Source organism: Cyprinus carpio, chromosome B25 (assembly GCF_018340385.1).
Source record: "Cyprinus carpio isolate SPL01 chromosome B25, ASM1834038v1, whole genome shotgun sequence".
NCBI lineage: Eukaryota > Metazoa > Chordata > Actinopteri > Cypriniformes > Cyprinidae > Cyprinus > Cyprinus carpio.
The window spans coordinates 19154101-19168519 of record NC_056621.1 but is presented as its reverse complement, the minus strand read 5'-3'; the positions used below and the strand labels follow the sequence as shown (position 1 = coordinate 19168519).

The 14419-nt window shown below is 35.5% G+C and overlaps 1 protein-coding gene across 2 annotated transcripts in view; it reads right to left on the bottom strand.

Annotated features, from left to right (window-relative positions):
- Nucleotides 1-14419, bottom strand: part of LOC109097386 (N-acetyl-beta-glucosaminyl-glycoprotein 4-beta-N-acetylgalactosaminyltransferase 1-like) — a 136713-nt gene that overhangs the window by 37552 nt on the left and 84742 nt on the right. For both annotated transcript variants that reach the window (XM_042753516.1, XM_042753517.1), the window contains exon 7: nt 12480-12547. In XM_042753516.1, the coding sequence (XP_042609450.1) occupies nt 12480-12547 (68 nt within the window). The remainder of the gene's footprint in view (nt 1-12479; nt 12548-14419) is intronic.

Sequence of the window (14419 nt, the reverse complement as noted above, 5' to 3'; positions counted from 1 at the left end):
TATATTATTTAATAATATAATATAATATAATATAATATAATATAATATAATATAATATAATATAATATAATATAATATAATATAATATAATATAATATAAAAATCTATTATGAAAAAATAAATAAAAAAAGAAAAGTGAGTAAAATGTAGAGAGAACCTGCTAAATTATTGAATTATTTTATAATATAATACAATATAATAAAGCATACTATCATAAATGTATAAATAATAGAGCATATAAATAAACAAGATTTAGATTAAAATTATCCTTACATATTTATATAGTTAATCATATATGATATATTGGAGGGATGGTCCAATACAAAATGAAAATTCTGTCAGTAATTACTCACCCTCATGTCGTTCCAAACCGCTAATACCTTCGTTCATCTTCGGAACACAAATTAAGATATTTTTGATGGAGCTCTCTGACCCTCCATAGACAGCAACACAACTGTAATATTTCCAGGTCCAGGAACGTAGTAAGGACATCGATAAAACAGTCCACGTTAACATCAGTGGCTAACATCTGGCGGGTTTGGAATGACATGAGGGTGAGTAATTAATGACAGAATTTTCATTTGGGGGTGAACTTACCCTTTAATATTTATAAAATAAATAAATAATAAACAAAAAAAAACATGTAAACAAACCTTACAACAACTTCACCTGATAACACATTGCAATGGCTCTCTGAGATGTGGTTGGTATGTTATGATGTTATGACCCGCACCAGGGGGTCTCGTCCCCTCATACATCAAACACTGCAGTAATGTACTGTTAAATTACTGATAGAAAGAAAACCATCAGTTAAAACAAGGAAGAATCTAAGAGCCGGTGAGACAAGATGGAGGAACCGATAAAATGTGAAAGTGAGTGAAAGAGGAAAAACAGGAAGTGTGAGAGAGACTGCAGTAAAAGTAGAAAATTGAGGCTCTCAGTAGGAGAAGAGCGTGAGTGGGCAGAGAGCTCTCCGATTGAGAATTATGCTCAGAGGAGGGTGTCGGTGACAGTGCAATTTCCTCGACTTCACACCGACTGATCCAACTACAATCAATCACAGCAGGTGTGTCGGCATCCTGCCAAAACAACCAGGACCTTCAGAGATCTGTGGACTATTCTCTCTTCTCATAGCGAGCTGCCCGCTTAGGCTAGATTTTAGTCACCACTGTGGGAAAGGTTGTTTTAAATTATAATTTATTTGTCATGAATCTTTCATGAAGATGAAAAAACAAGAATACATGGCCGAACAGTGAAATTTTTCCTCCAAGATTCCAAAATGATTAACAGGAAGCAGAATTTGACTTCTAGTGTTGTTCTAAAATGAGGAGTCCTCATAGGGTTTTTTTTTTTTTTTTTTTTTTTTTTTTTTTTTTTTTTTTATCAAATATTAATAAATGTCCCAGTCATATTTTCTTGGTTAAAAAAAACATTACTTACACTATCAGGAATAAACAAACAATATAACATTAACAATGTAATCAATATTTGACTTATTCATTTATTCCAAAATAGTAACTCAAGGCAGTAACAATTTAAACAATATGTTTAATTTGTGAACTGATATTCAGCTATTCTTTTTAATTGTTAACTTTTTTAATGTTTCGGATCATCAGTCATCAAAACTTGGTAAATATTGGTCACAGATTTACTTTAAATATTGCAAACCTGATTACTCAGTAAAAACTCTCAAAGATCATGTTTTCATGCCATTTCACTACTTATTTTGACGTAACAAAGTGGTTATATCTAAGTGTGTGAGTTGTTTGCTTACTTTTTTATTAGTCTTCCCATTAACCCCATTATATTGTTCATTCAGACTGATTCCCGAATGCGGGAGGCGGTATTTACCACTTGAACCAATCACAGCTGAACATAACCAGTCATATCCAATCATATCGCATTACCTTTCATGTGACTTTCCAGGTGACATTTTCAATAATTCATTATCAATAACCACCGAAATATTTAGGGGGTTTTTTAGGGGTTATGTTGATAATTATAGGCAAGAGAGACACTGTAGCTTTAACTGCTGGTGTCACTGTTGGACAGTGTTTCTTTAGAGAATTGAGTGATTTATACACTTCTTAATTTATATTTTGTAATTCTGGTGTTTTTATTTTTTTATTTATCTCATCCAGTATTTTGAGGAGGCACTGCCTCCCCTGCCTCCTCTGAGGAAATGCCCCTGGCATTTTTTGTAGCTTAGTAGTGTACTGAGCTGTTAGCTTAGCATCATGCTAACATCACACTGACTAAACAAACCATAACACGTCATATCTCACGGCAGAGTTTAATGTGTTTTCACTACAAATACATTTTGGAGATCTAATAAGTGATAGGATCTCCAAAAAATGTAATTTTAGTGAAAACAAATTAAACTTAAATATTGCCATGAGATATGACATTTTGAGATGATGCTAGGGAGTTAGCTAACACTAAGCTAGGCTACATACTTGATATTGCTTAAAATCTTTTGTCTCCAACAAAAAAATGGAGGACTGAACTTAGGTCTATCTAAAGTTGCTTTTCCACTGTTGGGCCGAATGGTTCTAAGAACTATTCCTGTTGTTTTTCCATTTAAACCTGGCACAAGAAGCACAATTAAGAAGCGTTCTTGGCCCATAATTCTCAGCATGGCTAGCTAACCGTGCTGAACTGTGCTAGCAGAATGCGTGTAGTGACGTCACTACTCAGGATTGTTCTACTTTCTCTCTGTAGCTGGCCAAGAACGCTATTTGAGTGAAATAAACAGAAATATCTGATCATCCTCCATAACGCTGTCGCTATTTACATCTTAAGCTGTATGTAAACATTTGCGTTACAAAGGGAAAAACATTCTGGATCTGCATGAAATGAAATGGTTAAGTAATAAGAACAGTTTGGCCTGATGTTGGAAAAGCAGCGTATGAGCGACTGATTGAAATGCAAGCTTGGAGTCGAATGTATGAAAGTGGCAATGTTTATGTAGATGAAATGATTGGAGAAGTCCAGCATAAGAAACCAGACAGAAGTCTGTAATTCCATTGGAAGACCAGTTAAAAATTATAAGACAAAAAATAAATAAATAAAATTAAATCGTAAAAATTTTAATAATTAAGTTGCATTTAGAAAACAATATAGGGTGAATTTCATGCTGACTTTAATATGTGCAATATTAGAACATAGAACAGTAGCAGTGTTTTCAATAAATAAATAAATATTACAATTTATACATTTTATAAATATTAAAAAAGTTAAAATTTATTCAAGACACAGTAGAATCTCTTTAAAAAAATCTTAAAACCTTACACAGTTTTGCTCCTCAAGTAAATGTATATTTTTTAAAAAAGCAATGCCATACAGATTATTATTATTTTTGGTTACACTTTAGATATATTTTAAGGTGTCCTTCTTACAGTGTAAGTACTGAGTAATATTAATTAACTACATGTACATGTAATTATGCATAATTGAATGTTATTATAATAGTAAGTACATGTAACGTGTAACAAGGACACCTTAAACTAAAACGTTACCTTTTTTTCTTCTTGAGGTGTGCTTTTATTTTTTTAATAGTACTTCATTATAACTTGTATATCTTTGCATGTGCTTACAAGATGTTTGGATGGAAGAGTAGTGAAGTGATTTCAGACAGTAACCAGATGATATGGAGCCCTGCAGACCTGCAAATTTTTAAATAGCTCCCACATTTTAATTAAATCATGGCCACAAATCTTTTATAATACATTGCATGTGATACACTTCTATGAAAGGTAGAATACAGACACACATATATATATTCCCTTTCAATTTGACTGTAAAAAAGTGGTAGTATTAGTATTAGTGCACAGGTTTTTACTGCCATTTTTATCTGATTACGTCATTCACAATTCTTCAAAGGATGGAAGTTCAGTGGTTTATAAAAGAAAAGGGTTGGAGATTTCTCTGAATCAGTGTGCAGGTCTGTCTCAGAGGTGTGTGTGTGTGTGTGTGTGTTTGCTCATTCACACGTCCAGAGATGATGAATAGAGCCACAGTCAGACTGAGAGAGAGCGAGCGAGCGAGCGATAGAGAGGACAAGCTCCTAATTGTCTGACTAATTGCAAACTCGGTCTCTCAGTAACTGTGTCGAGTCGAGCCCAGACATGAAGATGAATGTGAGGAAGAATCTAACAACCTCATTACCGTCACACTCTGTGCCAACAAGATCTGTCACAAGCCATTTTATTTTATTTTGTCCAACAGAACAATATTTCAGCACAGAAACAAACAGCAAAATGCTTATCTGTTTCCACAACAGCAGAAGCAAGTGCCGAAAATTGAAAATATACGATACGGCACTTGAGCAAAACACTCAAACTTCAGATTCTTCACAGTGCCTTTGTCAATAATTCAGATGGTCTGATGGGCGCATCGCCTCCCTTTGCAGCATATCAAAAAATAACCAGGAAAACAGAGTGTCTCTACTGACAGCAGAGTCACATGGAAATGCTTTAAACTGAAGTTGGACTTTATCAGAGTAGACAGTGTTTTTAATCTAAAGTCAACATGAAATACAATTGAATTTAAATGCAGATTTTTTTTTCATGAATTAATAGATACAGACAGACAGGTGACATCAGATTAAAGAAAGATTTTGCCAAAAAAAAAAAAAAAAAAAAAAAACTTGTGAAATATTTACTTTAAAAAAAATAAATAAAAAAAAAACAATGTATGCCAATTAATTGACATCACAAACAAATGGAATGCATTTTTATTTCACATTGACTTCAAAAAGAATGAAAGTGAGGATATACTGAGTGGCAGCTTAATATGGGCTTAATCTAAGGCCCTGTTATTTTAAACAGCATTGCAAAAATTGACCGTTTTTGATTCCTAAAGTGATCTGGCAGACCTATACGACAACATTGGAGACCAATGCATGCTTCATCTGAAGATAGACTAAGGAAAATCGAACTTGAGTTGAATTCAGGCTTTTCATAGACTGACTTGCTTAGACCTTAAAACATGCATCGCTGCTGCAGTGCTGACACCCTTGACTTTGACTTCATCGCACTAATGAACCCCACAAACGCCCGGGCAGCAGCGGTATCATTAAGATCCACACAGTTTCAGCTCTGTGTGTTTGTACCATAGAGTATTAGTGTGAAGTGCACAGTTTCTGGGATCTCAGCCACTTCACAGCAGACGTCTGACGGATGTCTCCAGAGAGAGTATGAGTTCAGAATCCAACGAGCATCAGCTACCATCAATTAACTGCATTACTGTTTAATCTTAAAGAGAGATATGTGAAAGTTTAAGCACTCTGTGATATTCTGGGCTCTAGATATGGCTCAGAGCCCTCTTTCATTGTAAGTCTATAGGTTTTTGTCTGTTTTATCATCCATATAAAGTATTAGGGCTCATTAAAAATATCATTATATATATATATATATATATATATATATATATATATATATATATATATATATTTTTTTTTTTTTTTTTTTTTTAAGTGAATCAGAAACATACAGTTGGACCAGAGTAATCCTGATTCACAAACAAATGACTCTTGTATAACAGTTCTTTTTAGTGAATCAGAAGCATACAGTTGGGAGTAGTCCTGATTCAAAAAAAAAAAAAAAAAAACTTGTTATGAGCCAGTACTTTTCAGTGAATCAGAAACATACAGTTGGACCACTGTAATCCTGATTCACTAACAAATGACTCTTATAAAACAGTTCTTTTTAGTGAAACATACATTACAAATGACTCTTATGAGCCGGTCCTTTTTAGTGAATCAGAAACATACAGTTGGACCACTGTAATCCTGATTCACTAACAAATGACTCTTATAAAACAGTTCTTTTTAGTGAAACATACATTACAAATGACTCTTATGAGCCGGTCCTTTTTAGTGAATCAGAAACATACAGTTGGACCACTGTAATCCTGATTCACTAACAAATGACTCTTATGAAACAGTTCTTTTTAGTGAAACATACATTTGGGACCAGTCTAGTCCTGATTCACTAACAAATGACTCTTGAAATGGTTCTTTTTGGTGAATCAGAAACATTCATTTGGGACCAGTGTAGTCCTGATTCACTAACAAATGACTCTTGAAATGGTTCTTTTTGGTGAATCAGAAACATTCATTTGGGACCAGTCTAGTCCTGATTCACTAACAAATGACTCTTGAAATGGTTCTTTTTGGTGAATCAGAAACATACATTTGGGACCAGTGTAGTCCTGATTCACTAACAAGTGACTCTTGAAATGGTTCTTTTTTTGTGAATCAGAAACATTCATTTGGGACCAGTCTAGTCCTGATTCACTAACAAATGACTCTTATGAAACAGTTCTTTTTAGTGAATCAGAAACATACAGCATGACCAGTGTAGTCCTGATTCACTAGCAAATGACTCTTGTGTAATGGTTCTTTTTAATAAATCAGAAGCATACAGTTGGGAGTAGTCCTGATTCACAAAAAAAAAAGAAAAAAAAAAAGCTGTTATGAGCCAGTTCTTTTCAGTGAATCAGAAACATACAGTGGGACTAGTGTAGTCCTGATTCACTAACAAATGACTCTTAAGAAACAGTTTTTTTTAGTGAATCAGAGACATACAGTTGGACCAGTGTAGTCCTGATTCACCAAAAAACTTTTTAGTGAATCAGAATCATAAAACTGCAATCAGTGCAGTCCGGATTCACTAACAAATTACTCTTATGAGCCGGTCCTTTTTAGTGAATCAGAAACATACAGTTGGACCACTGTAATCCTGATTCACTAACAAATGACTCTTATAAAACGGTTCTTTTTAGTGAAGCATACATTTGGGACCAGTCTAGTCCTGATTCACTAACAAATGACTCTTGAAATGGTTCTTTTTAGTGAATCAGAAACAAACAATTGGGACCAGTGTAGTCCTGATTTACTAACAAATTAGTCTTATAGTTCTTTTTAGTGAATCAGAAACGTACAGCATGACCAGTGTAGTCCTGATTCACTAACAAATTAGTCTTATAGTTCTTTTTAGTGAATCAGAAGCATACAGCATGACCAGTGTAGTCCTGATTCACTAACAAATTGCTTGGTTCTTTTTAGTGAATCTAAAACATGCAGCATAGCCAGAAAAGTGTGATTCATGTATGTTTTTTTGTTGTTGTTTGTTTGTTTGTTTTTTTGTATTTTCTTTGTGAATAAATGTAAAAAAATAAATAAATGCAGTGTAAGTGGTGTAGACTGATTCATGAATGATTCTTATTAGCCGTTTCTTTAAACGAATAGTTTAAAAATAACCAAAATACTGTATACAGTGCATAATTGAATGACAGTGAATCAGTCAATCAAGTTGAATCATCTTAATCTAACTGAGAGCTTATGAATCTGATTCAAAATAAATATGAAAGTCTGTTTCAATACCCATCACTACAAGTCATAAACTGAAGTGGCAGGATTTCCGGGTGCAAATGACACAGCACTTCTGTGGAAATGCCAGAAGCCTTACTAAAATCCCTTGGATATGCCGGGCTCTCTATCTCTCTGCTGTTAAAGGGCAGAAACAGATCTGTTGTTTCAAGGGCTGAGTCACATCCAGTGGAATCCATCTCCATATCCTCCCTTTGCCTTTCCACAGGCATTAGGGTCACCTGGTCTTCCCACACACCATTTGTCCTCCAATCACATCATTATCCAATCACATAAGCAGCACTAATCTAATGGAAAGCCCAGCAGAGACTTCATGATTCAGATCTAATGTTCGTCAGCCATTTGATGAAAGTGTATACGTTTCCCACAAAAGTACTTTGAGAGATGATCCAAGCTTCTAAGAAGATGAGGACACAGAGGAAATTATGGCATGAGTTCTTCTCTGTAAGAAAAAAAAGGTTGCCAGGTATTCTATATACTGTATAAATATATATATATATATATATAAACATACACACACATATATATACATATCAGGGTTCTTAATGCCACCTCACATTAAAGTTTTGAAATATACTTTTATATTGCAGTAATTTCACATGCAATCTTCAAATTAATGTATAAACAACAAAAAGACCGTGTATTTTTTAATGTTCGTTTTATGGCATCTTTTTTATAACTGAAGGCGAGTATCACTGATACCAATACTACTGATGTCTTGGTGGCACTTTATTTTACAGTGCGTGTACTTCTATGGTACATACATGGAAAATATCTTATAACTACAAACAAATGAGTGGCAACACAAGGTACTTACCTGAAGTGTATGTAGATAGTAACAAATAAGAAACACGGCTGTACCCAACAGTCATACATGCATGGGAATTGGTTTGTACATACAGACAATTGTGGGTAAGAACGGTCACTAACAGGTAGTGCCCATACATGCTAACTAATTAGATACTTTACTGTACTTACTAATGTATATGCATGGTAAATATGTAGTACTTACGGATAAGTGTGTACAAACAGGCACATCCTTACAGTATCCGTATATGGTAACTAATAAGTCCCATTACTGTACATACTAATGATATGTACATGGTGAATGTGTAGCACCTATGGAAAAATGTGGTATTATGCGGTTACAAACAAGACACATACTGCACTTGGTATGTATGGTACGCTTGGTAAGTCTTAACCTTACCTAATAAAAAGAGGACTGGTTTTCAATTGCTTGTGTAGGACTGTTAATGCTAAATTGCTCTCCACAACCGTGCTTACTAATTTTCAAGAACTGGTAATTCCTGCATTATTTTTATGTAAAATGGCGCACTTTATTTTGCAGGCCTATTTCCATATACTTACTATGTACGTACTGGTGTATGTACCTATTAGTTAATGTACAGAATAAGTTATGTGGTACTTAAGTTGAGGGGGCATAAACATGGACCAATGTACTTAATGAGTAACTGATGGTATGTGCCATTGCAGTTTGGGACTTTGGAAGTTGGTTGGGAACACGGCAGTAACTGGGCAGCACTGCATAGTGTTAATACTTAGCAGACACAGTCCTATTAAATAGGGATCTTGGCATGACAATCAGGAGTTGCAAGTGCAAGTATGAGTATGGTAGCTACTGTATAATTCCAAAATAAAATCTGTCTACACATAATTATTAGAAATGTACATCAACAAAAATCCCTATTGGACCAATTAGTTAAGAGAATAAGTGTTGTTAAAGATAAGGCAAGTTAACTGCAATGGCACTTACCATCTATTACTCAATAAGTACCTTATCTGTTTAGCTTATATGTAGATTTTATTTTAGGCAAGTCGTGTTGATTTGAGAAGGCTAAACTAATCAAACATATGATCAACTCAATGCCTGCCGCTGGCCGATTGGTTGTTAGTTTAAAAAAACAAAAAACTTGAATTTATCAAACAAAAAATGTTCCAAACATATTTCTAAATTAACTTAATAAAGAAACGAAAATAAATATAGCCACTTTGCCATTAAAAACCAAAACTGAACTATGTTAATGGCTGCAACAGCAGTTTTAAGGCAGCTTTAATCACCTTTTGGTAACTTCATGACTTAACTGACGATATAACTACGACATTGCATGTTTGTCGTTTCTTTTCATTCTTATGAACCTGCTCTTTTAATGAATCAAAATCGCACAACTCAACCATTGTAACCTGAGTCGCAAATGACTCATATAGCATTTTGAGACATTCTTTGAGACATTCTGAACAGTTCAAAGATGAGTCACTGCCTAAATGCCTCTCAGAAAACAAATGTAAGTTTCTCCATGTTGTAGTAAACAGAATTTGTAGTAAGAACATAGACAAGTAAATAGATTTTTCTCATCAAAGAAACATGTTAAACAGTAAACACGTCTTGATTCACAAGCAGGTTGGAGTTCTTCAGCATAAAAGCAGGTCTTCAGCCCAACTCAATATAAGCAGGCGAGTGCACTCTGAATGGGTGCCAGTGGAGAAGTCTGTCTTTTCTTGTGTCGGCTAGTTGTGCTCTTAGATAAAATACCCTTATCTAATCAATGCTTCGTAAGGGTGAAAAAGACTCTTCTACAGGATGAACTATCCTGCTTAAAAGCAAAGTGCTTAACCTCCGATCAATACCCATCATTCCCCTTCTCTTTCTCTATGCCTCAAACTCAATAACGGCATTGATTTATGATCACGGTAATCATGATAAACGGCATTGTGAAAAATCTTAACTATGCCTACACATTTGTCTTTTTTAATGACGTTGCTTGATTCAATCTCTGCGCTTTAGGACAGGATTGTGTTATTGAAATAATAGCTGTGTTACAAAAAATGACTGAGATTTTATGTCTCGATAAGACATGAAGGTTTGTCTAAAGAGTGTAATTATGGTGACCTGAGATACCTAAGTTTTAAGGCAGTATTGCATAGATTCTCATTGTGTAAACAACACCAATTATATTTTCATTTGTTTGTTCCCATATACCCCCAGAACATGTACAGCATTGCATGGGAGCATTCGGTGATATTCATTCATTCATTTTTAAAGTTTGATGCTGGTCTCTATCCACCTCTATTATATGGAGAAGCTTAAAAAGGGCATTTCTAAAATTTCAGTCTTAAATGGAAAGAAGGCCATAAGGTGTCTACAACCTCTTTACAACCTCAAGTGTTAGCTTTAGGGCAAATCATGCTAAAATTAGTCATTGCAAAAAGTTGGAAGAAGTCAACGGGTGGTAAATGCACAACAGCACTGAAGAAGTAGTTCCTCAAGAAGCTCTGAATGAAGATGAAACTATAAGAAACATCAGCATGTTTCTTTGATATTGCTGTGAACCTTCTTGGATGGCAGCGAAAATATAGACAAAACAATGCAGTTAATATTATTATACTGGCTGATATTCATCATATATAAAGTGGGTTCTTCTTTGATATCTAATCTGAGGCTAATTATGGATCTCCTTAATTAAAAAGTAAAGTAATTAAGACATTATTAGCATCCATCAGTAATGGATAAGCCTTGTAAATCATAGCACACATCACAAGAGATAAACAAAGAATCCCTGGACTTATGGCAAACATTAGCAGTGAGTTTCTGGTTGCACTTTATTTTACAGTACGTGCACTTATATGTACTTATAGTGTACTTACAGTGTATTCATCTAAGAAAGTTCTGGTAATACGAGGTAACTACATGGGGGTAGGGTTAGGTTTAGGGGTAGGTTCAGGGTTAGTACCTAGTTATTACATAGTTATTGTAATTACTAAAATAAGTACATAGTATGTACATGAGGAACAGGACTGTAAAATAAAGTGCTACAGAGTTTATTATAATAAATTTGCTTCTAATCATCTCAAAATGGGTTTAGTGCTTTGGTCTGTTTTCTTGCCCTCTCTGTAGACTTTCCTAAACATCTCCATTCAGCGGTCTTCATAAAAAAAAAAAAAAAAACTCATATGTTGCTGAAGAAGGGTTAAATGCTGTGTTTCTATTCAGGTCTGGGATCACAGTGTCATTCCCGAGGGGGCACTTTCTCCATCCAGCCCCACGTCAAGGGCAGTAATAGGTGAAACTCTTACACGCAGTACACTGGATGAATAATGCAGAAAAGTCAAATGCTCTTTAGTGACTCACAGCCAACGATCAAGAGCAGGTGAGTGTGCTGTGTGTCAGAAAACGGCATTCGTATTTTCATAGATGAGAATATGAGACATTTACATTATCTATATAATTACAGAGCCACACAACAAGTACCAACAAGGTGGAATTATACAAGATTGTCAAATTACACACAGCCTCAATCTGGCAACCCAGATGTCTATCATCCTGTACTTTTACAAATGGAAATGTAATTCCTAAATATAAAGGCTTAATTCATCAAGACAGCGCATTATCTGCTGGAGTACAAATCTAAAACGGTGCCTCGGTGGTTACTATCTATGCACTCAGGTTCACGAAATGAGGTCGGATTAGTTTATGCATTATTTAAAACACTCAAGATAAAGGCCAGGCTATGGATCACTTTTCAGTCACACAAATGGAAACAAACCCACTGCTAATTCCAGCAGATCCATTTGAAGCCATTATTAATGAAGAATTAGTGCAGAGTGCTGAATTAAAAAGGTTTGCTGGCTGAAACAGGCTTTTTATGGAAAGACTAGAAATATGATATGCTAATCAACCGTTCGTGCGCTGCTTATTTGAAGCGGAAAAGGTGTTTCTATCTTTGAAGCGACACTGCTCTTTCTTCGATGTGATATTTAAATCACAGCAGTCGTGCGGCTGTAAATTATGCGAGCGCTTTGAGCCGAGCGGAGAAAGGCGATCATTAAATGCCCGATCAGATAAAGGCCAGCAATTTCCTCCAATTACCAACCCAATCAACACCATCAGGGGTAAAATAACTGCATCAATAGACATGAGTGTGGGCGGTTTGTTTACAAAGGATGAATTGAGGCTCTTGATTGGACAATACGACAGGAAGTGATACACACAAACATACACAGCATGCACAATTTGCCACAGCGCAGAAGCATCCTAAGATGTGACTGTGTGCATACAGTATGTACTTACTGCACAGACTTGGACACCTGAGACCTGAACTTGGTAAACTCTCCTGGTGCGGTCCATTCAGATCCCAGCTGAAACACAGAACAAACCAAAGGATTCCTTGATCTTTAATGGTGTAATGTAATCAATGTGTAATTTGGCTTACATAAAATGATCTGCTAAATGAGACTTCACTTACTTAAAGGAATAGTTCACCCCCCCCCAAAAAAATGAAAATCTGCTGAAAATTCACTCACCCTCAGGCCATCCAAGATGTAGATTTTAAAGAACAGTTTGTTTGTTCACGGGAACAGATTTGGAGAAATGTAGCATCACATCACTTGTTCACCAAAGGATCCTCTGCAGTGAATGGGTGCCATCAGAATGAGAGTTCAAACACAGAACTTTTCATTTAACAATATGTTAACCGATAGACTGGAGACATGTGGATTGCTTGTGGATTATAGTGATGTTTTTATCAGCTGTTTGGACTCTCATTCTGACGGCACCCATTCACTACAGAGGATCCATTGGCGAGCAAGTGATTCAGTGCTAAACTCATCTACATTTTGGATTTTCAGAATATTTTCATTTTTGGGTAACTATTCCTTTCATATTATCCCTTTTTATTAAAATTTTATAATAATAGACTTTTTTTCTTTACTCATTATAATTGTTCTAGTATTTTTATTTCTTTCTCATTATCTGACCATGACTGTACAGGTGAGGCTTCTGAACAACAAATACTTGTGTAAATGTGGGTGGTATATATATCTGGGTAAATGACATTAGAGTGTGTTTTTCAAAGAAAACTTTACATTTAATGTAATACATAAAAAAAAAATAAAAAATCATCTTGTGGAAGAAGTTTTGCATTCAAGTTTTTTAGTACAATGAAGCCTTTTAAAGGCAAATTGACTCATTATGATGTGACCCCTTTAAAACATTCAGAAAGGTTTTGTTCCCTCATAAAAAACCTTAAAGGGTTAGTTCACCCAAAAATGAAAATTCTGTCATTATTAAGATGAATGGGGGTCTTACGTGTTTGGAACGACATGAGGGTGATTAATTAATGACAGAATTTTAATTTTAATAATAATAACACTTCTTATAATCAAATCTTTTTTTATGTACACAATCCAAAACATCCCTTTCTTGACCCGCAGGGCAAGCGCAGCGATTTGCCCACCAAACCTCAGTAACTAACGCAATGATCCGATATGAAATCTCCAGCAGGCCTCTCTTTAATTGTCATGTGTGGCATCTCTCTCACTCTGAATGCTTCTCTTCACATCACATATCGATGTAATGAATCATAATGCCTCCTGGATCATCCACGATCCCCACTGCCCTCAAAGACTCCTTTCATTCATCACACACACACACACACACACACACACACACACACACACACACACACACACACACACACACACACTGACCAACAAAGACCCACAGAGCTCCAGATTCCCCAGACTTGCCCCTCTTTTGGCCAAAAGGAGCGTGTTTACTGTCGCACACCTTGCGCGGCCATCAGCATCAACACATGTGTGACTCGGCCAATGCTAATCACCCCCGCTGCCAAACACAACTCGCCTCTCGCAGGGATTAGAGGACAAAGATGTGTTGTGTGTGTGTGTGTGTTTGTGCATCTGCCTCCAGAGGCCAAAGCTACAGTATATTTCCAGTTTAAGGTGACTACAGGAAAATGTGAGGGTAATAAGAGGAAACACTGGGTGGAAACTTCTTGCTAGCGCACTTGTTAAGAGTCAACGTGTTTACATTTACAATCACAGCTTGCATTGTGAAGAAGACACTTTAGGGTACTTTTAAAAGAGTAGGGTACAACAGGGCTAAAGATACACCCTAAGAAAAAAAATGTGCTTTTCACTGCGCTCAAAGTGTATGATTGCATAAAAAATAAATACGTTTGCATTGAACATTTATGGAGCAACAGATTTTGT